Source organism: Acinonyx jubatus, chromosome C2 (assembly GCF_027475565.1).
Source record: "Acinonyx jubatus isolate Ajub_Pintada_27869175 chromosome C2, VMU_Ajub_asm_v1.0, whole genome shotgun sequence".
Classification (NCBI taxonomy): Eukaryota; Metazoa; Chordata; class Mammalia; order Carnivora; family Felidae; genus Acinonyx; species Acinonyx jubatus.
Genome location: NC_069384.1, coordinates 77,074,818 through 77,102,174, shown reverse-complemented (window position 1 = coordinate 77,102,174; position 27,357 = coordinate 77,074,818). Strand labels below are relative to the sequence as shown.

The 27,357-nt window shown below is 37.7% G+C and overlaps 1 protein-coding gene across 6 annotated transcripts in view; it reads left to right on the top strand.

Moving 5' to 3' along the window:
- The window catches only part of TP63 (tumor protein p63), a 228,662-nt gene that overhangs the window by 63,373 nt on the left and 137,932 nt on the right, over positions 1 to 27,357 (top strand). For all 6 annotated transcript variants that reach the window (XM_015064359.3, XM_053221061.1, XM_015064358.3 and 3 more), the window contains 2 exons: positions 20,257 to 20,385; positions 21,158 to 21,290. In XM_015064359.3, coding sequence (XP_014919845.1) covers positions 20,257 to 20,385; positions 21,158 to 21,290 — 262 coding nt within the window. The remainder of the gene's footprint in view (positions 1 to 20,256; positions 20,386 to 21,157; positions 21,291 to 27,357) is intronic.

Below are 27,357 nucleotides of genomic sequence, written 5' to 3'. Positions count from 1 at the left end.
AAACTTAAAAGCAACTTGGGTAAAGTGGGTTTCCAACTCTCCAATTTATACAGGATATTTACAGATGCTCAGTGGTATGTTATTGTCACCTGTAGCTAAATTAAAGACACCATGTAATTGGAATTTGTGTGTGATCTAAGATAACAAAGGACTCTCACAAGTTGGAATGTGGAAAAGGAACAATTTCTAAGTGTTTTCAAGTTCTGGGCTCATCCCTTCCTCGTCATGACATTTTGAAAGGTGCTCATGTTCCCAGTGTTCTGTCCTAACTCTGGTGCTCTGCTTGTCCTGAGAGCCAACTGAGACATATGCAAAGAGACTAACTCTCAGCTTTGGTTCCAGGAGTCATCCTTTCACATAGTACTGGCTCACTGCAGGAATATCAACATTCAAAGAACAAGTACAGAAAAACAAGCAACAGGAAAGAAATCTTGCTTTGCCAGGGTTTTGTTAAGGTGTCTGTTTATAGGTCAGGTGCTTGGAAATCTTGAGAAGTTTCCTTTATGTAAACTTTGGGGCTGTTCGAGTAACTACTTTTCCTACCTTCAAGATTGCTTTCAAGATTCTCTCTCTCGTTGGTGTACATCATAGTCTTTGATAGATTTCCCTTGGTTAGAGATAATCTTTCCAAAGTCCTCTAAGAAGTAAGAGGCCTCTAGATTCTTAGGAGGAAGTATGAATAAAAGAGGTAAATACATGTCAAAGATTTCACTCAGCATGCATCTCAGAACTATGTCAGTTTTACACATGCACAGATACCAGCATCATCTTTTTTTAAAAAATTGCATCCTGAAATCCAAAACCAAATTTAAAAAAAAAAATGAAACAAAGAAAAAGATTGGTTGGTATGTGTTCACCAAACTGTTTTATTTTCCACGGTTGACTATATTTTCCAGCTTCCCTTAAAGTAAGATGTGGCCACATGACTTGGTTCTGACCGATGCAATATGGCAGAACTGGTGCTTGCTACTTCCCCACTTCCTAAGATTACTATAAGATCCTTCCCATGCTCTCTCCCTTCCTCTCTTCTCCCTTGTCTCCCCTTCCCTCCTCTCTTCACTTATAGGCGGGATAGAGAGGACCCAGGGGAAGTTTTTGAGGCTCTGAAGGATAGCCTGGCCTGGACGGAAGGATTCTGGATCTCAGAGTTTCTGCTTATAGAAAAGTTGGACAGGAGAGCTGCATGAAGTAAATATTCTCCTAAGACTTAGTGTGAACGAGAAATACAGTTTGTGGCAGTTGTTTTGGGAGTACGTCATTTATTGTCCACTGTAGTTAGCTTTTACTCAAATGTTTGGTGTTTGTTTGTTTGTTTGTTTATTGGAGAGAGAGTGCATGCGAGCAAGACTGGGGAGAGGCAGAGAGAGAGAGGGAGATGGAATCCCAAGCAGGCTCCACACTTTCAGGTCAGAGCGCGAAGCAGGGCTGGATCTCGGCAACCCTGAGATCATGACCTGAGCTGAAACCAAGTCAGATGCTCAGCTGACTGAGCCACCCAGGTGCCCCTAGTTATCTTTTACTCTAAAACAAAGATCATGTAGGATATTTTCTGGCCAGCAAGAAGATGAAGTTCTCAGGGGGAATACATTTGGTCTCCTATGAATGTGCTACTTTTTGCTTCAGGAAATGTGCCTTGTTCAGCAGAAAGACCTAGTAGGTGTATACCTGTCAGCAAACGATTATTGCAATTACATACAGTCACTGATGGGAAATGATTCTACACCCTTAATAAGGTCACAAGTGCCAAGTCTGAGACCACCCCTGTGGTGGTTTTGGGTCCAGTCATCATGGTATATAAATCTGGTGCTAAAAATCAGAGCAGCTAGCCAGGTAAAGAATCTGGGTACTGTACATAAACCACAAGGATTCTTAGTGTGGAATTCTAAAGATTTATCACTGTATAAATTTCTGTGCAGTGGCTTGGTTTGCTTTTCTTTTGTTAACAAAATCAAGAGACCATAAAATTGTCTGAGAAATAACTTTAAGTCTCCACAGAACTGAACCATGCACTTCACTGTAACCACCATGACTCATCATTCTCAGGGGATGGGAATTTCACTTTAGACCACAGTTTAGAACAGTGATAACTGTTACCTACCTGTTATTGAGTCCCTGCCAGGATCTGGACCAGATACTTGACTCTTACTGCAACATAACACAGTAGGTATTTGTATCCCTATTCTCCAAATGAGGGAAATGGGGTTTAGAAAGCTTATATATAACTCACTCAAAGCCAAACATCTATAGTGTGGCAAAACCAGGATTCCAAAATTCATGTTTCCAATCAGTTCCCAATGCTCCCATTAGGCACTTTAGAACCTTTGTCTTTAATTATATTAGATACTTCCCTTTAATGTATTATGCTCCCTTTCGTGAAATATACTTTTATTTTCACTTTTCTTGAGAGAGGTCAAACCCCAAGGGATAGCAGATTTGTTCAAGACGATTTTGTTGTAATGAATGTGCATTGTAAGATTTTCTTACATTCTCAGTTTAAATACATTGTAGAAACAGTATGGTAATTTACACATACTTAGGTTATCCTTCACTCACCTTTAACTCCAAAATATGGAACCATTCGTTATTCCATGATCACTTCTGTTAAAGAGATGGAATTTGCCACTCTTCCCCCCCCCCCAACTCAGTACCAACAGTGGATTTGTTTCATTAGAAAAAGAACTTTACAGTTTTCACCTCACTCAACACACTGGAGAAGCCAGAAATCTACAGCACTCACTGCAACAGGACTGAAGGACTTTCCGGTAGCCTGAACTTTATAGCCAAACCTTTGAAAATAACCCAAAATAAAAAGCTATCTTATTCACATTTATTTCCCATTATGGCACTAATCTATTCTAAAATTTCTCTTCAGTGCATCTACCAATCATAGACCTTGTTTAACAGAGACTTATCAGAATCTCCAAGAACCTTTAGATCTAGTTCATAACCATTTGTTGCAATAACTTGGTAAAACATTTAACTAAAAAATATGGACACACACACACACACGCACACCCACATGCACACTGTGTTCTGCCCGTAAGTCACTCCCATGTTTCAGCATCTTTGAAACTAAGAAGTTGTTCTACTGCCATTTAATAACTTTCTGGACACACAAACACACACCTTCATCTGGGCCAATCACAGATCATCTCATAATTAATAATATACTAAATATCATCTTTCACTTGAATCAGATCATTATTCACTTGGGAGTATCACGCTATACTTGTGACAAACTTAATAACTGAAAAATAGACAAATAAAGTTGTTTTTGATAACTAAGATGTAGGAAACATAGCTACAGGCAGCAGCTGACCTCTCCTAGGAGAAGGTGGATGAACTGGCAAGTGAAAATTTATATTGTTTTAAACAGCTATGGTTGTAGATTTTTTTTTATACAAATGTTCTAAATCTGCATTTTTTTATGTGCAATGTTGTAATAACATGACCTCACTAACCTGCAGGTCACAGAGAATATCTGGAATCGGGGTCGTAAATATCCTGTTTAAATTAGGTCAGTTTCATTAATCAAAAATAATCATGCTTGTCCAATCCCTAAATTATTTATTGCTTCTGTAAAATCTGGAAATTAGGCCTGAGGAGATCTGTTCTGCACTGGATAAGCACCATCCTTTAGAGCAGTTTTCTTCTTTTCCTTTAGCCTGAAATTGAATCCACCCTCCAAAAGTCAATCTTTACACTGAGCTTACAAAGAGAAGACAGACTTGGTAGTTATGGGGAACATATATGCAAAGGATAGACTTAAGAAATTCATTTATGTGGGAAAAGGAGAAAGCTTGCTCTTTGATGTGCTGTTCCCCTCAGGCTCCGGGAAGCTAAAATTAAAAATTGTTAAAAAACAAAAACAACAAATTGTTAAAGACAGATAATATCATTAAGGGCATGCTTTGATGGACAGGGGCTACATATTGGAAAAACAGGAAGTGCTCATCTACAGCAAAATAAACTTCAAGGATGCATCATAAGCATCAACCAGGGGTGGAGCTTACTATCATGGATTACCAACTGTGCAGAGGGAAATTCCAGCGACAGCATTGCAGTGGCCAGAACACCATGCTGCTCCTGTTAGCGAAACCTTCCTCTCATACTTGCTCCTACATCATCCAGTCTAGAACCAGTCTGTGGCAGCACTTACCAAAGCTCAGCTCCTTCTGAGCTGTAAATTTCTGAATTCGTTCCTGCAGCAGCCATCACATCCCCTTTGTCTCCTTGATGTTGTGCCCGTACTTCACACTTCCGTAGGTGCTCTCTTAGCATCTAATTTGTTGGAAATCTTCTTATCCCCCCCAACTGTTTTTATAAACATTCCAACAACAGACATGCTTACCCATTGCCTCCTTGATAATTTGAAGTATTCATGATTATGCAGTTAAACTTTTATTTTTTTAAGTTTTCTTTTAAAATGTCTGGTAGTGTTACTCATAAATAAGTCTTGTAAAAGGTCAAATAGCAGCTCTTTCTAGCTTGATAGGCCATGTAGTCCTTGCTGCAACTACTCAACTCTGACACTGTGATGTGAGCGGTGCACAGACGCTTCGAAGCAAATAAGCATGGCGGCACTCTAAAATGCTTTACAGAAACAGACGGCAGTTGTTTATGTGGGTAGTTGTTTGTAGACCTCTGGTTTTTTAAAATATTTTAAATTTTATTTATTTATTTTGAGAGAGAGAGTGATTCTGTGTGTGAGAGTGGGGGAGGGGCAGAGAGAGAGGGAGAGGGAGAATCCCAAGCAGTTCAGGGCAGAGCCCCACTCGGAGCTGGATCCCAGGACCTGGGAAATCATTACCTGAGCCGAAATCAAGAATCAGATGCTTAGCCGAATGAGCCACATAGGTGCCCCTATCGACCTCTGTTTTTTTACCGGAGAGTCTTCCATTTTTCTGGAGTCAGATTTCCCTGGAGAGTCTTTTTCTATGGGATTATGCCTCTCCTTTTCTCTATGAACTGTTCTGGAATCTCCTTGTGTGAAAGGTAGGTAAGTGTCTTAAATATCATCATGCTTCTTATGCTGTTAAGCCTATGGCCAGTCGGGGTTGTCTAGGTAGTACAGTGTTCAAAAAGCACAGATCAGGGGCACCTGAGTGGCTCAGTCATTAAGGGTGAGGCTTCGGCTCAGGTCATGATCTGGCAGTTCTATGGGTTCGAGCCCTGCATCAGGTTCTGTGCTGACAGCTCAGAGCCTGGAGCCTGCTTCGGATCCTGTGTCTCCCTCTCTCTCTGCTCATGCTCCCTGTCTCTCTTTCAAAAATAAATAAACATTAATTTTTTTAAAAAAGCACAGATGAAATACAGTTTAAAAGAATTTTCATTTTTTTCATTTGTTTACTTCCATTCTTTTAAATTTCCTTTATTATTTATTTATTTATTTTTGGTCTTTGGAAGGATGTTAAAGAAGAGCCAGTTTGTAGCCTTGAGTAACACTTTCCTTTCTTATTTACTTTTCTCTCCAGTCTTCATGTTACTCCATTAATCTCTCTTTTGCCAATTACTGCCCAAGCTCCCCTCCCCAGCAAGCTCAATGTATGTTTCATTTTTACCCTTTATTCTGACTCAGAGCCTTTTATTCAGTAGATTCACTAAAATACCCTTGCTAATTTTTTTTTCTTCATTCTTTTGCTCCTTCCTCCAATCCCAGATTCAAAAGTCAAAGAACTAGGGCAAAGAGGAGGATCTTGACCACTGCAGAGCAGATCAAAACCCAAGAACATTCCTCAGTTTAAGTTTTCATCTTGCCAAATAGTAATTTTATTATTTTTTATTATCATTATTAGTGTAGGTATATTCCAATTACTTGTGGGGGGAAAACACCCACATACTTGTACATACTACCTAGAAAGAGTCTCAGTGTAGGTGGCCTTAGAGGCCATTGTCTCCAACACCTTTAGATGGTGCATCTCCCAAGAAAACGGGGACTAGAAGCTGGCAGAAAGGGAAAGGGAGAGACTCTGGCTACCATTTCTCTGCTGCACATTCATCAGCCAGCACCTCCTTACAGACTCGGCCATCTCCCACTAAGACAGAGCGAGCAAACAGAAGCCTTCCAAGGCCACACTGCAGTTACCTTCTAATCACTGGACAGCTAGAGGATTCATCATCCCTGCCTTCCTGCAGGAGGTGGGACGCTGAGAAATGTGAAAGGCGATTGCTCTCCCATGGGGTTGCTCTCAGAGGACTCTGACAGGAAGGACCTTTGTGAAGACCCAGGGGCCTGAACTGAAGCTTGGGCAGCAGTAGTTCTTGGTATAGTAAGGAAGTTTAAAAGAGCCTTTGAAGCCCGGTATTGGTTTGCAGTGGGCAATCTTCACCAGGGATCAGGAAGAGGTTTGCCTAGATGTGCCGTCTGGCGTCAGCTGAATGTGGAAAGAAAGAACTGGGGTTGATTGTGTAACAGTTGAGGAACAATAGGTTTGGGGCCTTCAAATAGAAGAACACTAAAATAGGAAGGAAGCTTAGTGATTAGTAATCCAATTAGCTTCTTTTACACATAGGAGGAAATGAAGCTTTGACTGAAAAAAGGGAATCCCCCAAAGTTACCCAGCGAGTTAGTCCAGACAGAGAAGAAGAATATGGATCTTACTGTCAAGTCAAGTGCTTTTTCCTCTGCATTGTTCTTCATGATTAGAAATAGGGGCGTCTGGATGGCTCCATCGGTTGAGCATCTGACTTGGGCTCAGATCAGGATCTCGCGGTTCGTGGGTTCGAGCTCTGCGTCAGGCTCTGTGCTGACAACTCAGAGCCTGGAGGCCGCTTCAGATTCTGTGTCTCCCTCTCGCTTTCTGCCCCTCCCCCACTCATCGCGCGCGCGCGCGCTCTCTCTATCTCTCTCTCTGTCTCTCTCTCTCTCAAAAATGAATAAACATTAAAAAACATAAAAAGAAAAGAAATAATAACTTGGTGCAGGATGCAGTGAGAAGCCTCGGGATATTCCACTAAGGTGGGTGAAAGAAAGGTGTAGTGATCCATCTTGCTTTTAAAGGTTCAGCTAGAACTTTGTTTCACAAAGGGGCTTCTTCAAACCACCTGGAAGGTGGCTCCTTGTCTGCCTCACATGCCCAGACTTCCCTCCCTGGGCGTGAGGAGGAGCCAGCTGCCCAGGTGATTCCAGTTTGCTTATCCCCCCACTAGAGAATCATCAGCCCTGGACACCAGTGTTGCTCCACCATGCCGCACATTAGAATCTCTTGTGGAACTTCTGAATTTTTGAATAATACTTCTTCCCAGATCCTATTCTTCAACATTCTGATTTCATTGCTTTGGGGTAGCACCCAGGCATCTCTATTTTCAGCCCTCCCCCCAAGTGTCGTAACGTGTAGCCAGATTTAAGAAAAAGGAGGCTAAAAACCCATGAGTTGAAGCCTGGAATGGGGTGATAGCACAGAATTACAGGTGTGAGGACGACTCTAGAGAGATGGGACTGAGCACCAATTAGGTCTGAAAAGTGCTGTTGCTCAAAAGGAGAATAGCAAAGCAGGAACAAGAAGCCGGTGGGCCTCTTTGGGAGGGTAATGAGGTTGAAACAGGCTCAGGCATAAGCACTTTGGAAGCCTGATTAAACAAAGACAGCAGTGCGGGCTCAGAAGGAAGTCTGTAGAGATAGATCTACCTACCGGCTCTAGACTGAAGTGCATTTGGATTCCTCACCAAGAAGAAAGGACAAGTGACTCAGAGGAAAGTTTTCTGAATTGGCAGGTAAAGAAAAAATAACAGCGGGGCAGTTCTAGAAGAGAAAACGTGTCTTACCGTCAGCAATTCTAGAGCCTTGGTCCGTCAGATAACAAGGTCAAAAGTCTCCTGTAAAATAAATGATAGGATCTTTGGACCAGAGGGCCTGAGAGATCACTAGGGACAGCCCCCTCACTTCCTAGAGAAGGAACTTGAATCCCAGAGAGGAGCAGAGACTTGACCAGGATCACCTGCAAGCCAGGGTTCTGACCTCTGTCTCTGGGAGAGTCAGCACAGTGTGATAGATAGTTAGGCTCCAGACTCTGGAGCCAGCCGGCTGACTTTGTCACCCTCATGGACTGAGTGTGTACTTTGAGGAAGTTACTTATGCTCTGTGTGGCTCAGTTTCCTCATCTATAAAATGAGGATTCAAATAGTCAAACTACCATGGATTGTTGATGGATTGAATGAGTTATTATCCATCAAGCATTTAGAACAATGCCTGGCATGTAGGATGTATTGTACAATATTAACTGTAATCATTACACCATACTGTTTGATTCAGGTGATAAAAAAGACATTTTAGTGAGCAAGAATGTGATAATGGCTTGCCTATGTGAGGATGGATATTTGGAGAAAATGCAGATTTATCAAGGTGCTACATTTTCGATAAAAGCTTCAAAGGGATTAGAATGTAGGTGATTTCTCAAGCCTTATGCTTTCACATGCAGTTTCTTTAAAGTGCAGATTCTTGGGCCTTATTCCAGATCATTTGAAACAGAATCTTTGGGAGGTAGGGACAGGGACTCTGTATTTTCCAAATGTGGGTCAGGTGGTTCTCTTGAACTTTAAGTGTGACACCGACTGCCCGTTGCTGAGGAAGTGGAGTAACCTTCTGAGGTAAGATTTCAAGGCCTTCCCTCTTGCATGAGATAAGTGCTGTTTCTTTTTTCACTGTTACAGATATGGAAATTCGGCCTTAGAGACGCAAAATAATCTGCCCATAGCCATTCACTTTGTAATTAACAGACTAGAGACTCTCAAACCAAATCCTTCAGACCTCAGATGTCCCATCCTCCCAGTTACCATGTACTCTGGAGGAAGTAAATTACCACTTGGCTTCAGTTTTCTTATCTGTAAAATGGGATAGTATTGGCATGTACATCACAGGATGTTGTGGAAATAAATGCATGTCAGGCATATCGCAGAATACCTTGCCTACAGCAGCAATCAAATGTTAACTGTTTTTTCTATAGGGATTGGCATAGTCATGTGTACTCTATTTTCCAAATATTTCCTTCTTGAAGCCTTTGCTTGACACCCACTTGGTGCCTGCTACTGTGTTAGACTACTGAAATAAATGAGGTTCTTATGCCCAAGAGCTACATCTCCATTAGAAACTGTAAATAAGAAACTGTACTCTAAGACAAGATGTGATCCTGATCAGAAAGGAACAAAGAGAACCATACTGTCTTAGTAAAAACAAAATTTCTCTACCAGGAGCCCTTGGGAATATGTCATTCTGGGCTGTTGGATTTTCTAGATAAACAAGCATATACTCTTTAAATAGTATTTTAAAAGAATATTGGAAGGTTGATATTTCTGAGCATAAGGCATACTTCACTGTCTTTTTAAACCAAGAATAGTATTTACCATGCAAACTCTTAATGATTCAGGATCACCATTGGGAAACTTTTTATTGGGTTGTCATCACATTGAAATTCTCAGGAACTTCTGAGGTGTATGTACCTGTCTCTTTATTCTTGTGCTTGTATTTTTTTTTTCCTAAAATTTTCTCTTTCCTTGTTGCAAAACATCCACTTCCTCACAGGAGTCATTGTGATCTATCAAGAAAAAAAAAGACTTGGGAATCAATTTGACCTGTATTTGTACACTAACTCTACTAGTCTGTGTGAACAAAGGCCATTCATTCATTCACTCATTCAACAAATATTTATGAATGCCGTACTATTATGAATTCTGTTATTTATATATGAACATATATGCAAAGATATATGCAAAGATATATTCATGTAAGTTTTTATCTTCAAGAGGCTGTAGTGTGGACATTTCTTAATTATTGAGAACTATAGTTTCCTCACGTCTTTAAAGTGGAACTGAGGCAATAGCTAACATGGGAGTGTTGGGAACATGGGGTAGGGGTAGTTGGAAAAGGAAACAGATAGGATTCCAGTCCATGAAATCTCTTAATGTTCTCGTTCTTTATTCACAAGCATTATGCAGTATTTCCAGGCACTGTTCTAGACCCTGGAGATGCAGCAGTGAACAAACAGTCTGCTCTCATTGAGTTTACATTCTCATGGGTGAAACTGACAATATATAAGTAAATAGATAATACAGTTTCAGGTAAGTGTCTGAAAATATATACAGAAGTGCAGATAGGATGAACCAAAGATGGCAGAGCCTCTCTCTTTCTCCTGCTTCTTTTCACGATGATGTCTATAAATGTGTTGCTCAATAAATAAATCCTTATGATTTATTATTTAAATATCAAACATTACTGCCAGGTAATATCCTTTAACATGCATCATATCCCATTCAGAAAAAAAAAGTCTCTAAAATTTAAGGTTTGTTAAACTGCATTTCCTCCCTTTAGCCAATTTGTATGTTTAAGAACTTAGAATAAAATTTAACAAACAAATTATTGAAATAGCCTGGTATAAACAATTCTTATATCAACTGTTAAGGAATTAGGTAAACATGGTAATATGAACTTTATACATGAGACAGACCCTGTAAAAACCCTTTTGCAAAATGGGTAAAGCATGATCAAAGGGAAGTAGAATGAAGGGAACAGAGAAAATGAAGGTGTTTGTGAGGGTCGGGAATAACAAGATAATTGATTTTTAATGTTTAAAAACTTCTGTTTTTTATACCACCAAAATCTTATCTCCTGTTATAATAAAATAAAATGCACCTTAAAATTTTGAAGTTAAGCTATTTCAGTACCAAGACTTGGAACAAATGGAGTTCAGGGCAGGTGAAAATATATGGTGGCCTTACGTTGAAGGAAATACATAAGATAATTTAGCAAATCGGTAAGGGTGGGTGCTCCAAAGAATTTGTTCTTGAAGCTTCCTGCCATAGCGCTTTTTTCTTTAATTTTTACTACTAATTCTTCAGCCCATCACATATACAGCTGATAAACACATTAAATTATTTTGCTATAATTTGTAGATCATATTTAGAATAAAATGTACACATTAGACAAATTTATATTTAAAAAGAACACAGAAAATCTCTTATCACTTAATACAAATGTCACTCCTTGTTGCTTTCTTTGGTGGGTTGTCCATCTAATCACTCCTAAGAATGAGGTTCAGGACCTGGATGTGCCATTGACTTTTGGAATGTATGACCTTAACCAGTCTTTTAATCAGCTATTTAACTGATTATCCATGCTATGAATTTCCATGCTATACTAATACCCATGCTATGAATTTGAGCCATATAAACTTGCTATATTTCACCATTTTTGACCTCTAAAATAATGATTTCATATGGTTCAGATGATACATAGGTCATAATATGACTATCAAATGAGATGTATGTGGAAATAACTTCATACTAGAGTATGTATAACAAATGTGAATCATTATTTATGTAGCAATAAAATATTGACCACTATGTTTCTGAGATATGCTCTAGTAATTGTGAAACCATCCTATATTTAAAATACTAATATATTAATGGAGACAATTAGGCAAGTACTTAAATAATTACAATATTTATGCCTCAGTATGCACTGAGGCAAGAAAAAATAAGCTTAGACCGGATCTGATAATTTACCATCTTCTAGTGTTTAAATATAATAAATGATCAGATAATAGTCTGTAAGTATCCAGGGTGAGGATGCTTGCAATCGTAAGAAAACTGCATCCTAAGAAAACTCCCCTGTAGATTTGTATTTTGCCATAGTCCTTCCAGAACTCGATGCTCATATATCTCAGTCATGGATGCTACACGAACTTCCTATCAGGTCTTCACATTAGTACAAAACTCTAACATATTCAAAGCCTGATGTAATGGTGATTACATTTATTCAAATATCTTCTAAAAATTTTAAATTTTATTTACTTATTTTGAGAGAGAGAGAGAGTTAGAGCAGGGGAGGGGCAGAGAGAGAAGGAGAGAGGGAATCCCAAAAAAGCCTGATGTGGGGCTTGAACTCAGGAACTGTGAGATTATGCCCTGAGCCAAAACCAAGAGTCGGATGCTTAACTGACTGAACCACACAGGCAGCCCCAGATGTCTACTAAATTGTAATTTGGGAGCAGTTTATAGATATGTTCCTTGTGTGTAAGTTTGCAAGTGTCTATATTTGCGTGCTATAATGTCAAAAATGATATTAGAAGTAAGATGGATTCAAGTCTCCTTTATCATTATCTTCACCAGAAGCCAAATTCTAGATTTAAATGGATCAGACTATTAACTGATCAATTTATTATAGGACAGTGATGTTGGATGATGTTTTTGTTTTTTTGTTTTTTGTTTGTTTTTTGTTTTTTTTTATGTTCATGGATTTAGAGACAGCTCAGTTTACAAGAAGTTTACATTTTTTATGATTTTATTTATTTATTTTGAGAGAGAGAGAGAGAGAGAGAGAGAGAGAGAGCGCAAGCAAGCTGTGGAGGGGCAGAGAGAGAGGGGGAGAGAGAAGACCAGGCAGGTTCTGCTGTCAGTGCAGAACCCAATGCGGGGCTTGAACTCATGAACTGTGAGATCATGACCTGAGCAGAAACCAAGAGTCAGATGTTTAATTCACTGAGCCTCCCAGGTGCCCCATAGGAAGTTATAATTGCACACTTTCTTCAGAGCATTGCAGAGGGAGCCAGGATGCCTGGGGTTTAGCACGAGATCCCTGTAGGTTTCCTGTGGGACTGTGAATAAAATCCCTGTGAGTTCTTATTTGTAGAAAGTATAGAGGATGAGAAATAAAGCCTTTTTCAGTTTTGTTTTTGTTTTTGTTCTATAACTCTTTGCTAGAAAGAACCAGGAAAGTAGGAATATGTGTTTTGACTCCCAGCCTCTCATTTGTTAGAGGACCTGGGTATACAATATGGAAACACCATTTCAACATGAGTAAATTATGGTAGAATTAACTAGGGACAGGAATGCTTAAAACATGCCAAATTGAGAAAGTAAACTCAAACAATAAACAAAAAAATATGGTGGATGTCTTGGTCCCTTCAGGATGCTATCACAAAATACTACAGCTTGGGTAGCTTATAAACAACAGAGATTTATTTCTTACAATTTTCAATTTTGAAGGCTCTGAAGTCCAAGATCAAGGTGCTGGCAGATTTAGTGTCTCCTGAGGTTCCACTTCCTAGTTCATAGATGGCAGTCTTCTCTCTCTGTAATCTCACAAGGAGGAATGGGGAAGAGTGCTCTCTGGGACCTCTATTATAAGGGCATGAATCCTATTCATGAGGACTCTACCATAATGACCTGATCATCGCCTCAAAGCCCCACCTACAAATACTATGACTCTGGAGATTAAGTTTCAACTTATGAATTTGGGAGGCAACACAAATATTTAGTGTATTGCAGTACCTTTTTTAGGTGTGCTGAGCTTTGTACTAGATGTTAGTAAATGTGAAGAATGTGACCTGGGGGAAGATGGTGGAGTATAAGAGGTTATAATTTGAAAAGACACTTGCTGAAAAGAAATAACATGTAGGGTACAGCTAGCTGAATAATTTGGAAAAGAGGGTCTGTCCAAAGGAATAAAAAGGATGAGGGATGAGGTCTAATTATATTTTGCCCAGGCTATGAAGATGAGCGATTATGAAATCTGAGTCAGGAAAGGAGTAGCCTGATAGAAATACTGTTTGGGGAAGTTGATGATCACACAGAAGTTAGAAGAGATTGCTGACCAGTGACATGATAGCAGCAGGAAGGTTCACTGGGATGGGGGTGTGAGAGATCGGGGTTACAGCCAGACAAATCATTACCTGAAGGCAGCAATTGGTTAGGATAGAGACTGGGGCACAAAATATCGACTTTAGAGGACTTGGTACTTGAGAGAAGAAAAGATCACTATCTCAGAGTTAACAACTGGTGAGTTGACCCTAGATATATGTAGACTTTGATGGGAGAATTGGGAGTTCGGGGTGCACAGTAAAGGGTTATGGCAGAAGCAAGCTGTGGGAAATCAGGTCTTCAGACAGGTGGTAGTGGGAAGAGAAAAGGCATCTGAAGATGAAAAGGAACTCCACTAATTATGGCAGAATGGAGGATAAATGGATATTGACAGATACAAAAGAGATTTTCTTAAGAATACAGTTTATCAGTTCAACCATAAAATTAAAAAAAATATCTACATACAATACATATATATACAATATGTATACAATTGTATACAATGTATATAATTGTATACAATGTATATATACAATATATATACTGTATGTATATACTATATATATATATACAATATATTTATATACTATATATGTGTGTGTGTGTGTGTGTGTGTGTGTATGTGTGTGTGCTCTAAATGCATTTTATCCATGTGAGTTTTCTTTGCTGGAAGTGAAGTTGATATATGGGTTTGACTCTGGGATTAATACAAAGATAAGGAACAGACTGGTCATTTTTCAACATGAAGTTGAAAAGGAAAGATTTCCATTTAATGAAGAAAAGATGTTAATGTACCTTATTTAGATTATATGAGTGAGTTTCTGGACTTTGACATATATCTAAAGCATATGAATAAATTTACTCCTCCAGGGCTCTTGGGCACTGTTGTGTGCAATGATTAGGCAATTTATTAAAGGGCATCAAGGTGTTCTTCAACATCCTTTAAACTAAGTATGACAATTAATAATCAGAGTGGTTATAATAGCAGAGTAAGCTGAAAATGCAGGATTGCTTCTGAACTAAAAATAAAAATGGCATTATGTGATTTGGAAAATTCCTGAGGCCAACTGGAAGACTTGTATGGGGGAAGGTCCAGAGAGGTTAAGCAATAATTTGATGGATTGGTAGGTTGGATGGATGGATATACAGAAGAAGTCATGTTCAGAGTTTTAAATCACTTTTATCTGAGAATTGGGAACAATCCCATAGGTTTTGACTGCTCAAGTCCCCTTGGAAAACAATAGTGACCTCAGCTGTTTTTTCTTACATGACATTTTAGAGTCAGCTCTTACCAATATTGAGAATCTTCAGAAAGGCCAAATGTTCTGTCAATATCATTCATTGGTCAGTATGTGTTTTCTGACATCATTTCCTGCTCACTTGGAAGAAAAGGGGTAATGATTGTGATGAGACAGAGTTGGTAGGATTTTTGTTATTTTACAGAAAAAAAATTCTAACTATAAAAACTTTTATTATGAATGAAAATTAGAACCATATATATATTATATATATATAAAGCATGAGCATTATTATATATGTATATTATATATGCATATATGTATATTATATATAATATATATATAATTTAATAAAGCATTAACTTTGAAGTCATACAATCTTAAATTTAAAGCCCAGCATTATTAACTAATTAAGTAACTAAATAAAGCCCAGCTCTATCATTTACTAGCTGAGTGAACTTGAACAACTTCCTTAACCTCTCTGAGCCTAAAAGTGTCATGTGGAAAACTAGAAAAGCAGGCCCAGTGATGTGAAATCCTGTCATAATCAATGGCAATCCTTTTCTGCCAATCACCAGGCAAATAGAGCACAAACCAAAATGAATGTTCCATGCTGGCTTTTCTGCCCTTCAGAAGATCCCAGTCCAGAGGGAAATTAAGAGCACATAAGGTTATGACAGAGGGTAAAAATTAGGCAAACATTGAAGGTGTTCTATTTCTGACACTAAACTATGAAAAACTTTCAAAAAAACAACATACATGTCTCCTTCATCAATAAATCCCCGCATAGCTTTTCACGTAATCTCAATATATGTATTATTGAGTCTTTTGCACATAAATAGTTCACTAAAGTACATTAGATAAGTGTAGCAAGAAATTCACACAGGATTTTTTAAAAATCTGAGTAATTTCCCTACATTATTTTTTTAAAAAGGCTTTCAAGAACATAGATAATAGTAAAATAATTAGGAAGTGATCAGGTTTGAGTATTTATTATCTTTGCTTTTAACATTATTTAAAGTTTAATACTTTGTAATAAATTATAATAATGACTGTGTTTAAAAACTGGCTTGAAAAAATTCCAGAATATTGAACAGTCTGCTTTCATTAGCCAGTGCTCTAGCACAACAGTGGATCTAGGCTAAGTTTTTAAGGTATCAGCCTCAGTTTCCTTGTGAAAATAGATAGCAAGTCTAGACAGTGTTTAAGGGCACAAGTGACTTTGACATTCTATGTGGTCCCCAAAGGTTTAGATTCATGTGTGACCCCATCTTTCCAAGTGTTGGCACAGTTCCTGAGGGGGCACTCCAGGTCTGCTTTTCTGGTGTTCCCCATGCCACATTCTGTCTCTATACCAGAAGGAGTGACACCCTGTCAAGGGAGCCTTTGAATCAGGAAGTCGAGGAACAGCCAATCAGCTTCTTTTCTGATCTGCATCACTACCAAATGCTGTTTTGTTAAGTGAATTAGAGGATGTTGGTATACAATCAAGTATATTCCTACTCTCATAGTTTTAAGTATGGTTGCTCTAAAGGGGAGTAAAGAGGCTTTAAATATCCAGAAAATGCTAAGTATGGGAACTGTTCCAAGAGGCCAAGGGTTGGGCAATTCATGATGAAAATTTGTGTCTGATGATTCAATTTATTTTTCCTGGACTGTGGGTAAAGACTTATGTTGAGTACAATATAACTGGGGTGAACTGGTTCTTTTTAGATTTCACTTTTCCACCTATTAAATAAGAAAAAGTAGTCTAGATGGTCTCAGAGATCTATTAATTCTAAAATCCATCTATAATATTAAGGTTGTTTGGAACTCTGAAATATTAGATTTGGAGATTTTCAGGAGTGCTGAAAGAAACTTAATGTAAGGGATTTGAGTGACGACTCCTGGGGCAGAAAAGAAAAAAGCAAGAGAAAATGCAAACTGTTGGTGGATACCTCTTGGGGTTTTCAGCTCACTTCTACAGAGTAGGGTTCCTTTTTTTTTTTTTTTTTGCTGATACTAAGAGCACAGGGTATTTAATCCACAAAAAACAAGCTGAAAAGAAAAAAAAAAGGGACTTGAGGCTTCCTGTCTGTGGGTGTGACTGGTTTGACAAACCCCCTTGAACACAGTGATTGTTCCATGAGTAAATTGACACTGAGATTCATCCAAAGGCAAAGCCTCTGAAGATAGGTAGGGTTTACCTCACTCTTCCTGCCCTATGGCACTAGCTGATCTCCTTCCTTCCTGTCAATAATATTTTACATCTTTATTCAGAGACCTGGAATCAATTCTGGATTTGCACAGGAGAGACAGTGAAGATCCTCCAACTTAGACCACTGATTTTCTAAAACACTGTAACAGAACCTGTTCTTCAAATGAAATCTTGCTTGGAACACTACTATACATAAGACAGGCAAAAGCCAAACTTCTTGGTGTTAAGAAGGAGGAGCGTCTGGACTCCTATCAATATGGCCATTTCTTTACATCTGGTGAACACACGGAGGCACCGGAAACCCTAGAGTTTCATGCAACCAATTTGAAAACTGCTGATGTATTCCAAACCTCACTCTCAACTTTTGTAGTAAAGTCATTGTAAAGCTTGAGGTCTTGGGGGAGGGATGAAAGGAGAGGGGCTATTGCCCTATTCAATGTCAATAAAGGTGATCTAGGAGAGAAAAGAGAGGCGATGGCGAGCATTTTATGGTGAAAGAACACAGAAAGAGAAAGAACAGTTTGAACTGGAGAGAAATGAGGGGATAATTCAGGTTTAATAACTTTTGTGTGACACTTTTACAGCTTCCACAGGCCTTTCAAATATGCTATTTAATTAGTTCAATTCAGCAACTTTTCCTGGATACACATTTTGTAATACCTGACCTAATCCAACCCAGGCACCAGGCACTGTATACAAAATAGGTAGCACATTATTTCAACCACCTGGTAAAGGAAGCATAGTTGAAGATACAAAGAGGCTAAGTAAATTGACCATGTCCTTAAAGTGTGACAATGGTAGAGCTAAAATTTGAACCCAAGTCTGTCTCACTTCAAAACCCATGTTCCTTCCACTCCAACCTCAAGGAAATATAAAATTGTAAGGGATGCAAAGAGATATGGACGTTGCCTTCAAGTTACTTAAAATTCTCTACATTCGATTGTTGTCCAAGGAAAGTAGGGTGAATTATCATTGACGAGATGCAACTGAAGGCCAAGAAAGTTTGGAGAAGGAAGATTATAGTTCAAGTGAAGGACTGGGAAATGCCTTGTGGGGAGGAGATCATTGAGGACTGGGTAGGTGTCTGTGAGGCAGCAGAGCAGAGGCGACTGTCCCTGTGTCACAGTCAAGGAAGCTGAAGCTCAGAGACTTGCCCGCGGTTTTGCAGCTGGTTAGTGGGGACAGCAGAAATATAGGGAAGGTCTTTAGGTGTCAGAGAGTGACTAGAGGGAAAATATGAATGTAACATAAGCAGGGTCTGATTTAGCCTTTTGCCAGTAGTTCAGTTTGTGGCCATCTTCTCCATCCCCATTTCTGCTAGCATCCTCTTGTCTTACCTGGACTGGTGGAACCACTTTGCCCATAAACTGATGTGCTCGAAATCTTTCCTTCATGCAGCTTCCAGATTTCTCAGTACAAAACATATTCTGACTGGCAGCCTCATGCTTAAAACCCTTTAATGCTGTAGAGGTGGATATGGATGTGCAGAAAGAAATCCATCCGTAACTCATGCATGGATGCATGTGTGCACACGAGTATAAGTAAAACTGAGAATTTCTGAATAAGATAAGTGAGTTGTAGCAGTGTCAATATCCTGGTTGGAATATGTTTGAACAGTTTTGTAAGTTGTTGTATACCATTGGGAGAACAGCATAAAAGGTGCATGGACTCTCTCTGTATGTAAATCTGTATTTATCTCAAAATTAAAAGTTAATTTTGAAATGTATTGCAAAACCTGAAAGTATTGAAATATTTAAGCTTTCTTTAAACATAGCGTATGATTTTCTTCTCCTCTCTCCAGTTCTGTTTTCCAGTGTTCTTTGCCCTAAATCTTATACTCTACTAACATAGAGTTTCTTGCAATTTTCTCACATACACCAAATGATTTTCCATTTTAGGATTTTGTCTATGCTGTCACCATAGACTGCTCACTCATATTATTAATCCCTACCTGGCATAGCGAATTTCTTCTCCTTCTTTAAGGCTCTTTCTTTGATCCCTTAGGTGAGCTGATATATTTTATCTTTGTACTTTCATAGCGTTACACATACTCTATTTATTAGAGGTTTGGTTTCCTGTCTTACTTTCTATACATTGATCTTCTAGAGATGACACTGTTTTATTTGCTTTTTATTTTCAGTGGCCTTTATTCTTGCTAGTAAATAATAGATGCTCATAATGTGTTTAACTTGAGTAAATGAATGTATTTCTCCTTACAGGTTGGAAATTATCAACAATAAATCCAATGCTATTATCTTCTGTTATGTAACAAGCTCAGAGTATTCATTTGCAAATTTAAGATGATTGACTATCTTAGTACACTATTTATTAACACTTTATGATATTAAAAGTAATGATGAAAAGCTTAGTTAATTTCTTCTTGGGGTAAAATTAGTCTACTGATAGTCACAATGAATCACATACTAAGATGATCTGTGTAGATAATATGCCAACTGGAGACAGCATCACCTGAGAAAGCTGATATTTTCCTTCACATTATATAGGGATCAAGGTTATTTTTTTAAGTAAAGGCAAACGTGGGGACCCAGCAACAAAATGGAGCAAACAGAAATAATACTCATTTGCAACATATTCAGATGTTTAGTCTGAATACTTAATCCTTTAGTCTAACATAGAATTTTACATTCCAATTAACAACCACCCACATACACATCAAGGTAGGTTAACTGGTGATTAAAATTTTTTTTAAAAGTAGAAAAAACTAGGTTCAGAGGTTTGAGTTTATTTTCCCTGGGCACAATGCTGAGATGGTAGTTATGAGAGAGGTGATTTTGCTGCAGGTGAAATTTAAATTTTCTGAACGCCTCTCTGTTTTCTGATTCTACTTTTTACCTGCTGGAGGCAGAATGGGCAGATAATCAGTTGAGTCATTTTAAAACAAGTTTAATAATAGGTCACCCTGGCTGTCAGAATTAATGAGGCAATGTTTATTTTCTTTTTGAAATCTTCAGAGCATTGATGCTGGATAGTGGAAGTGTAGAGTGTTAACAACATTATTAGTTACAGAATAACTTGATAGAAGATGTGATTGTCTAACTGTATGGCAAAATGGGATCCATGACATTGCCCAAAGAAACACCACTCATGCAACTTGTAAAATTCGCTGTACCTGCCTGCGTGGTTCTGAAAATGCACTTGAGTTATTCTTGATTGAGTATGCTTTAGTTTAAATACTCAACATCCTAAATACAGAGACTATAATTCTAGTTTCATTTTTGTTCTTTTAAGGTTCGTAGAAACCCCAGCTCATTTCTCTTGGAAAGAAAGCTATTACCGATCCACTATGTCCCAGAGCACACAGACAAGTGAATTCCTCAGTCCAGAGGTCTTCCAGCATATCTGGGATTTTCTGGAACAGTAAGTATCAAATAAACACAAAATATTGTACTTAAATTATTATAAATGGGCAAATGCAGATTATAAAAATATTGCTTACTATGACGTGCTCCTAAAATCAATAAAAATCAGTCAATATTGTTGGAAAAATGTATTTCCTCCAATAGTATTTCTGTGTCAAAATTCATTGCAGATTTATTCAGTTTATAATACTGAATGAAGATCATTATTGCAAGGTGGTATAATTTTGGAGCGTAATTTTGGTCTCCTGACTACCTCCAAATAGGTTCCCCAATGACTCCCTTGATATTCAAAATTTGTTCCTTTGGCTTAAAGACTCTTAGTTGCTGGTACAATACAAATACCCCCTGAAGAGGTAAAACACTAAATTTTGTTGGTCATTTATGCCTTGCTAGGAAAATGATTATTGTCTTCTTTATTGAGTTTGGATAAGTGAACAATTTAAGAGGAAATACCAGAGCACTTGGTACCCTAAGGGATGGGGTATAAAATACTAAGTTCCTGATACATCCTTTCTCTCCCACATCCACCCAGCAACTCTCTGACAAGGGTAAGGATCATGATTCCCATTTTATGAATAGGATTTAGATTTGAACTGCCTGAGATTACACATACGGCATGTGGTTGAGCCACGATTCAAACCTAGAGTTTCTGACTCCAACCAATGAGCGCTGCCATCTTTGAAACTGAGAGAGCTCACTGTTATCCCCTTGGTTCTTGTGTTTTAGTCCCATTCCCTGCCTAACACCCTTTTGTTTGTCCTTTATTATAGGCCTATATGTTCAGTTCAGCCCATTGACTTGAACTTTGTGGATGAGCCATCAGAAAATGGTGCAAGAAACAAGATTGAGATTAGCATGGACTGTATCCGCATGCAGGACTCAGACCTCAGTGACCCCATGTGGGTGAGTGGCAGGAGATTCTCCTATAATCTGTGGGCCATGCTATCCACATCTCTGTTAAATCTCTATATTTCATGGCATATGAGAAGGCAGGTGGCTCTGAATGGGCTAAGCCATTGGGCAGAAAGTCAGTGTGGTCAGTAGAGAAAATTAAGCATTTGTGGATTCTCTTCATCAACTCTGCCTACTGCGTGTGCTTCTTCCACTAGTGTGGGAAATGTGGGCTGGGAATAATCCCTTACATCCTTTATCTGAATCTTTCCTCATGTCTATCCCAGTTTGGGAAGGATGATACCAGTCCAAGGTTTTATAGGGGGAAGAGACAGTTAGAGTCCGAGTCTAGACCTAAATTCTATCCAAATTCTGTCTATACTAGGGCAGGATGGAACTCTTCTTCTTTAATGAGGGAGGAGAAAGTAAATTCAATGTGAAGACACAAGTTTAAGTACCTAGTAATAGAACAAGGGGAAAGAAGGTAAATAATACATAAAATAGGTGGTTTTTGTTTTTTGACTTTTGTTTTCTTGGCTTTACCACTGAGTCACTAGTGACCTTAGGCCTCAGTTTCTCATACAAACGAGTGTAATGGGTTAATAATAATAAGAGACACTTATCCTAAATGTTTGGATGAAATTTTCTGTATTTGTGCAGTACATCGTGCTAGTGGGCTTGTTTTGTTTTGTTATTTTTTAAATGATTATTCACCGTACAAATTCTGTTGCCTTTCCTGTAAACACACACACACACACACACACACACACACACACACACACACACACACCCAAACAAACAAACCCTTCTAGAAAAATAGGACAAAAAAAAAAGGTAGAGAAAAGGTGGATATTTCATAGAACACATGTGGGCATGATCTTGGAAATCACTTTAAAAATACCTTGCCTTGCCTTTCTGATAGAAGATGTTACTGGAATTTTCACTCTGTGTGTGTGTGTGTGTGTGTGTGTGTGTGTGTGTGTGTGTATTTATCTGGATTGTACTTCTTTCTTTCTTTGGATTGTACTTTTTTTTTTTTTTTTTTTATATTGGATGAAGGTGTGTCAGGAAAGGGAAGAGGGAACAACCAAAAATATGAAGTTGTAACTTTGTGGTTACACTGATGTTTTGTCACTAAGTTGATGAAAAGAAAATGCAATTCTTCAGTGGCCTCTTCCATTCTAATATCAATACACTTTTCAGTTATCTTTGAGCTAGTGAAAGGAGACTGATGGATAAATCCAAGGCAGGTCACTCAAGGCCTTGGAATGTATTATAATTAAACATAAATGGGGGAAATTCTTATACAACAGTGGCTTCGAAATTAGGATATCCCCAATTCACTGAATAACATCACCTCTTGCTAGGTAGTGCGAGCCTAGGCAAACTTATCTTTGTATGTTCTCTCTGGGGATTTTCTGTTCTGATTCCTGGACTCATAAAAGTGAGCAAATTTATATAAAGCTTAAAATGGAGAATCAAGCCTTTTTATTTACAGTTTCGACTGTCATTTCACACACTTTTGCACACTGTAGCATGTGATTTTTTTAATGTGTCATGCTGTTTACTTCATTATATTATTAAAAATTTTGTCCTTAGGAACATCTTGGGTTTTTTATTGGGGGGTGGGAGGTTGATTTTTTTCCCCCTCTACCCAATTCCTATCTACCCCTCAACAACCATGTATTCTATCTTCTCTGGGAAAATTTCCATATCACCATTCTTCACCATATAGCAGAGACCATTCCTCTGAGGCAACTGAGGTATATTTTTAGTCCTATTACATATTATAAAATATTATAATTGTTTATTTCTCTGTCTCTCAAGGGGACAGGGGCCATATTTTGTCATGTTCAGTATTTGTTTCAGTATATGTCTCATAATAGACCCTCAGGAAATTTTGAAGTCATAAGAAATGAGATTTGGAAGTTATCTATAAAGTCCAAAAGTTCTTTTTCAAGCAGTCCTGTCCAAAAGAAGTTTCTTTCAATGATGTAACTGTTCTATATTCTGTATTGTTCAATGCAATAGTCACCAGCCACATGTATCCTTTGGGCATTTGATATGTGGTTGGTACAACTGAGAAGCTTAATTTTAACTTTATTTAATTTAAATTTGAATGACCACCTGTGGCTCGTTGGTAATATATTGGGTAGTGCAGTTCTAGAATATCTCCAGCCAGGGGGTTATTCTCTTCTTGAGCATTCACATCAGCAATGCTTCCAGTCCCATCTGCCTCTTGTATTCCTTCCCTTTTGACTATGGTCTGTCAGTGCCAAAAGCATTATGCTTTTTAGGTAATTTATTTTTTACTTGCACTGTTTTTTTGCTTCTGCTGGAAAGTACCCAGATTTGCTATTCAAGCAAAACTTCAGTCATTTAAAGTCCATTGTGATGCTTTTACAAATCAGCTAAGGAAACTTTAGAGAAATCCTAGTACAGTACCTGAGTAAGAGACATGGAAGCTATACAGGATGTTAGAAAATGGAAAGAATCGGGGCACTTGGGTGACTCAGTCGGTTGGGTGTCCAACTTCAGCTCAGGTCATGATCTCACAGTCCGTGAGTTTGAGCCCCGCACTGGGCTCTGTACTGACAGCTCAGAGCCTGGAGCCTGCTTCAGATTCTGTGTCTCCCTCTCTCTCTTCCCCTCCCCCACTCATGCTCTGTCTCTGTCTCTCTCAAAAATAAACATTAAAAAAAATTTTTTTTAAAGAAAATGGGAAGAATGAAGGGGAGAAAGCCAAGAAATTACACAGATGCCATTGCTCTCCTGATAAGTATCTACCTAAGAATACACTGCTTCATGGGTTGAGGGATATTGTTATTTAAGAAGTACTGATATTTAAAAGAATTATCCATTTGTGTTCAACATTATTTCCCGAGCATCAGTTATTCATATATATATATATATATATATATGCACTTTATATTGATTCTTTGAAATTGACTTTTAATAACACTCCTGGGAGGACTGACCTGATTGAAACTGAGAGCATTCAACTTAACATTGATCCATATGGTCCTGTTATCACAAATCCTGTTGTCCTAAATCACAAATTTTTGAAATGACATCATCCTTCAAACAAGTAGCTGCTGCAACTGGTGTGAGGTTCTTTCCTTCTATTACTTCATAGCATATTTTTGCTTGACTTATGTATAGGTTAATAGCTAAACAGTTCCAAAATGCTACATATAAGTTACTTTCGTTTTCCATGTAATAGTTTTTTTTTTAATTTTGGATCTCAGCCTAGATGTTCTCACTGTGCAAGAAATATGAATCTGTGGACATGAAACAGCATGTCCGATTATTAAGGATGGAAATCATGAAATCGAGAACGGCATCCATCTTTAATGACTTTTGATACAACCTTCACCTTGATAATTAGTCAAGAAACAGAATCTTAATGTGTTGCTCTGATTATTAGCAAAGAAATCTGAAGAAATCTGAATTGCAGAGAGTATATGTGCCTTCTTCATTAGAATGATTTTAATGTCACTGAAGACTGAACTACATTGAATTAGCAAATGAAGATGAATGGGATTTCTCAATTTTTTAAAATAATTTAGCCTATGTTTCCAAGATCCTGTTGGCTTCTGATTCTAATGTCCAGTATATATTACTTCACATCTCAGCCTTGCCTTATTTACAAACTGTCACAGTATGCCTGTCATGTCTTCAATGGGTAGATAATGGCATCAATATTTAAATGTTCTCCTGGAATAATTCATGGAAACTACATAACTTTTGTTTGTGCATTTGTTGACTCTTTGTGCTTTAGAAGAAGCCATATGTAATTGAACTGGGTTTTTCCCTTGCGATTTGAGTGGTAATTATCTAAAACCATCCATCTTTATAAATTCTTATTGTAGCATCCCAGATATACATGAAGAGTCTTTAGCTCATCACCTCTGCATTTCAAAAGAGCAGATAGTGTGCTTGTATTTGGAAAGGTGTAGACCACAGCATACTGCCCTACATCTTAAATGGCCCAAGATTCCTATAAGATTTCAAGTATATATACACTAGATCTAGCAACAGACATTTCCTTAGTACTTACTGTGTGCTATGTTCTTTGTGATACAGATGAAGAAATCATGGTCTCTAGCTTTGAGAACACCCTAATGTAGCAAATGAGCCAATGTGTATAAAGTTACTTAGGAAAAGTATTCATATGTATATACTTTTTGAAGACACACATAAAAGGAATGATTTATTGTGCCTGAGAAGGACTGGCAATGTGTTACAGAGAAGGCAATGTGTTACAGAGATTTTTATTTAAGCCTTGAACTATGAGTGAGTCAAATTGACCAAAACAGGGAAAGGAAAAGAGGCCCAAGTTTTTGTTATGAAAACAACTTACTAAAAATACTATACTGTAAAGCTTAGAAGTTTTAAATGATGAGGCTTAAACATTTAGCTAAGGAGAAATTTCTATAGAAAAAAGGACAAAATATACATTTAAAATTTTATAACACACGACAAAGTTTTAATAGCCCTAACAACCTAAATATTTAAAACTACGAGAAAGAGGGGCACCAGGGTGGCTCGGTCAGTTAAGGGCTCGACTTTGGCTCAGGTCGTGATCTCACGGATCATGAGTTCAAGCCTTGCATTTGGCTCAGTGCTGATAGTGTGGAGCCTGCTAGGGATTCTCTCTCTCCTCCTCTCTCTGCCCGTTCTGTGTTCTTTCTTTCATGCATGCACACACTCTCTAAATAAAATAAAATGAAATGAAATGAAATGAAATAACATAAAATAAAATAAAAATTTAAAAGATACTAAAATAAGAGAAAGATAAAATCCCTGCTCTTTGGCAAAGAGTATAAGTACTTCACATATGTTTCATTGACATTAAATATTCAACTTCTCTAATAAAAAAAATTGTGAAGTCAAAGAATGAGATTCACTGTTCATCATAAATTGTCTTCTACCTGGTCAGCAAAGATTTAAATGATTGGTAATATCCAGTGCTGATGATATTGGGAAACAGACAACCTTTTCACTTTGGACAAGAGTATAAATTGACGTATTTGGAGAACAATTTGCCTATTCTAATTTATTAAATTTTAAAGGTATTTACACTCATCCTTTAAGGCTGCTTCTAGGAATGTCTTTCACAAAGTAATTTAAAATATATAAATAAGTATATACACAAATATATATGCTGACATACATACATACACACACTGACATGCACATAAACACACACACACACCTATACAGAAATGAAGGCTTCATTGTGACATTGTTTATAATATCTAAAATGATAAGACTAGATAGAATTTTGTAGACTTTTGTAGAATTTTAATGTTTTGGGCTCTGATAGATAGGAAAGAAACTACAGTTTAAAGCAAATGAGGGTTAAGCCCACCATTGAGAGATGGTATTAATAATTATGATGCATGGTCATTTTCATCTTGCCAGTTTTATTCATGTGAACCTCAGTATGATTTCTGTGTTTGTGCTTTGTGTGAGGTATCTGTATGTATATCTGGGAAAGATTAAGTAAAATTGATATAATTTCTTATGAAATGTTTGGAAGAATTTACTAATAAAACCATCTGGGCATGGATATTTCTTTTTTGGAAAGCTCGTTAAGTAGTTTCATTAATTGTTACAGACCTAATGAGATGATTTGTTTTATCTTGGGTAAGTTTTCATAAATAGTGGTTTGTAAGGAATTGGTTAATTGCATCAAAGTTTTGATTTTTTTTTTTGTACAGAATTGTTTGGAGTATTTCCTTACTACCCTTTTAATACCTATGGGGTCTGTAATATCCTCCTGTTCATTTCTGACATTGGTAACTTGTGTCCTCTTTTTCTCCATCAGTCTCACTAAAAATTTATGAATAGTATTGATCTTTTGAGAAACCAGATCAGCTTTTTGGTTTCCCTGTTTTTCTCTATTGTCTTTCTGTTTTCAACTTTATTATTTCTGGTCTCATTTTCTTCTGCTTCATTGGGTTTATTTTGCTCGTCTTTTTTTCAGGTTTCTTAAATTAGAAGTTTATATTACTGAGTTGAGATCTTTCTTGTGTTCTAATGTTAGTATTTATGTTTATAAATTTCCCATGAG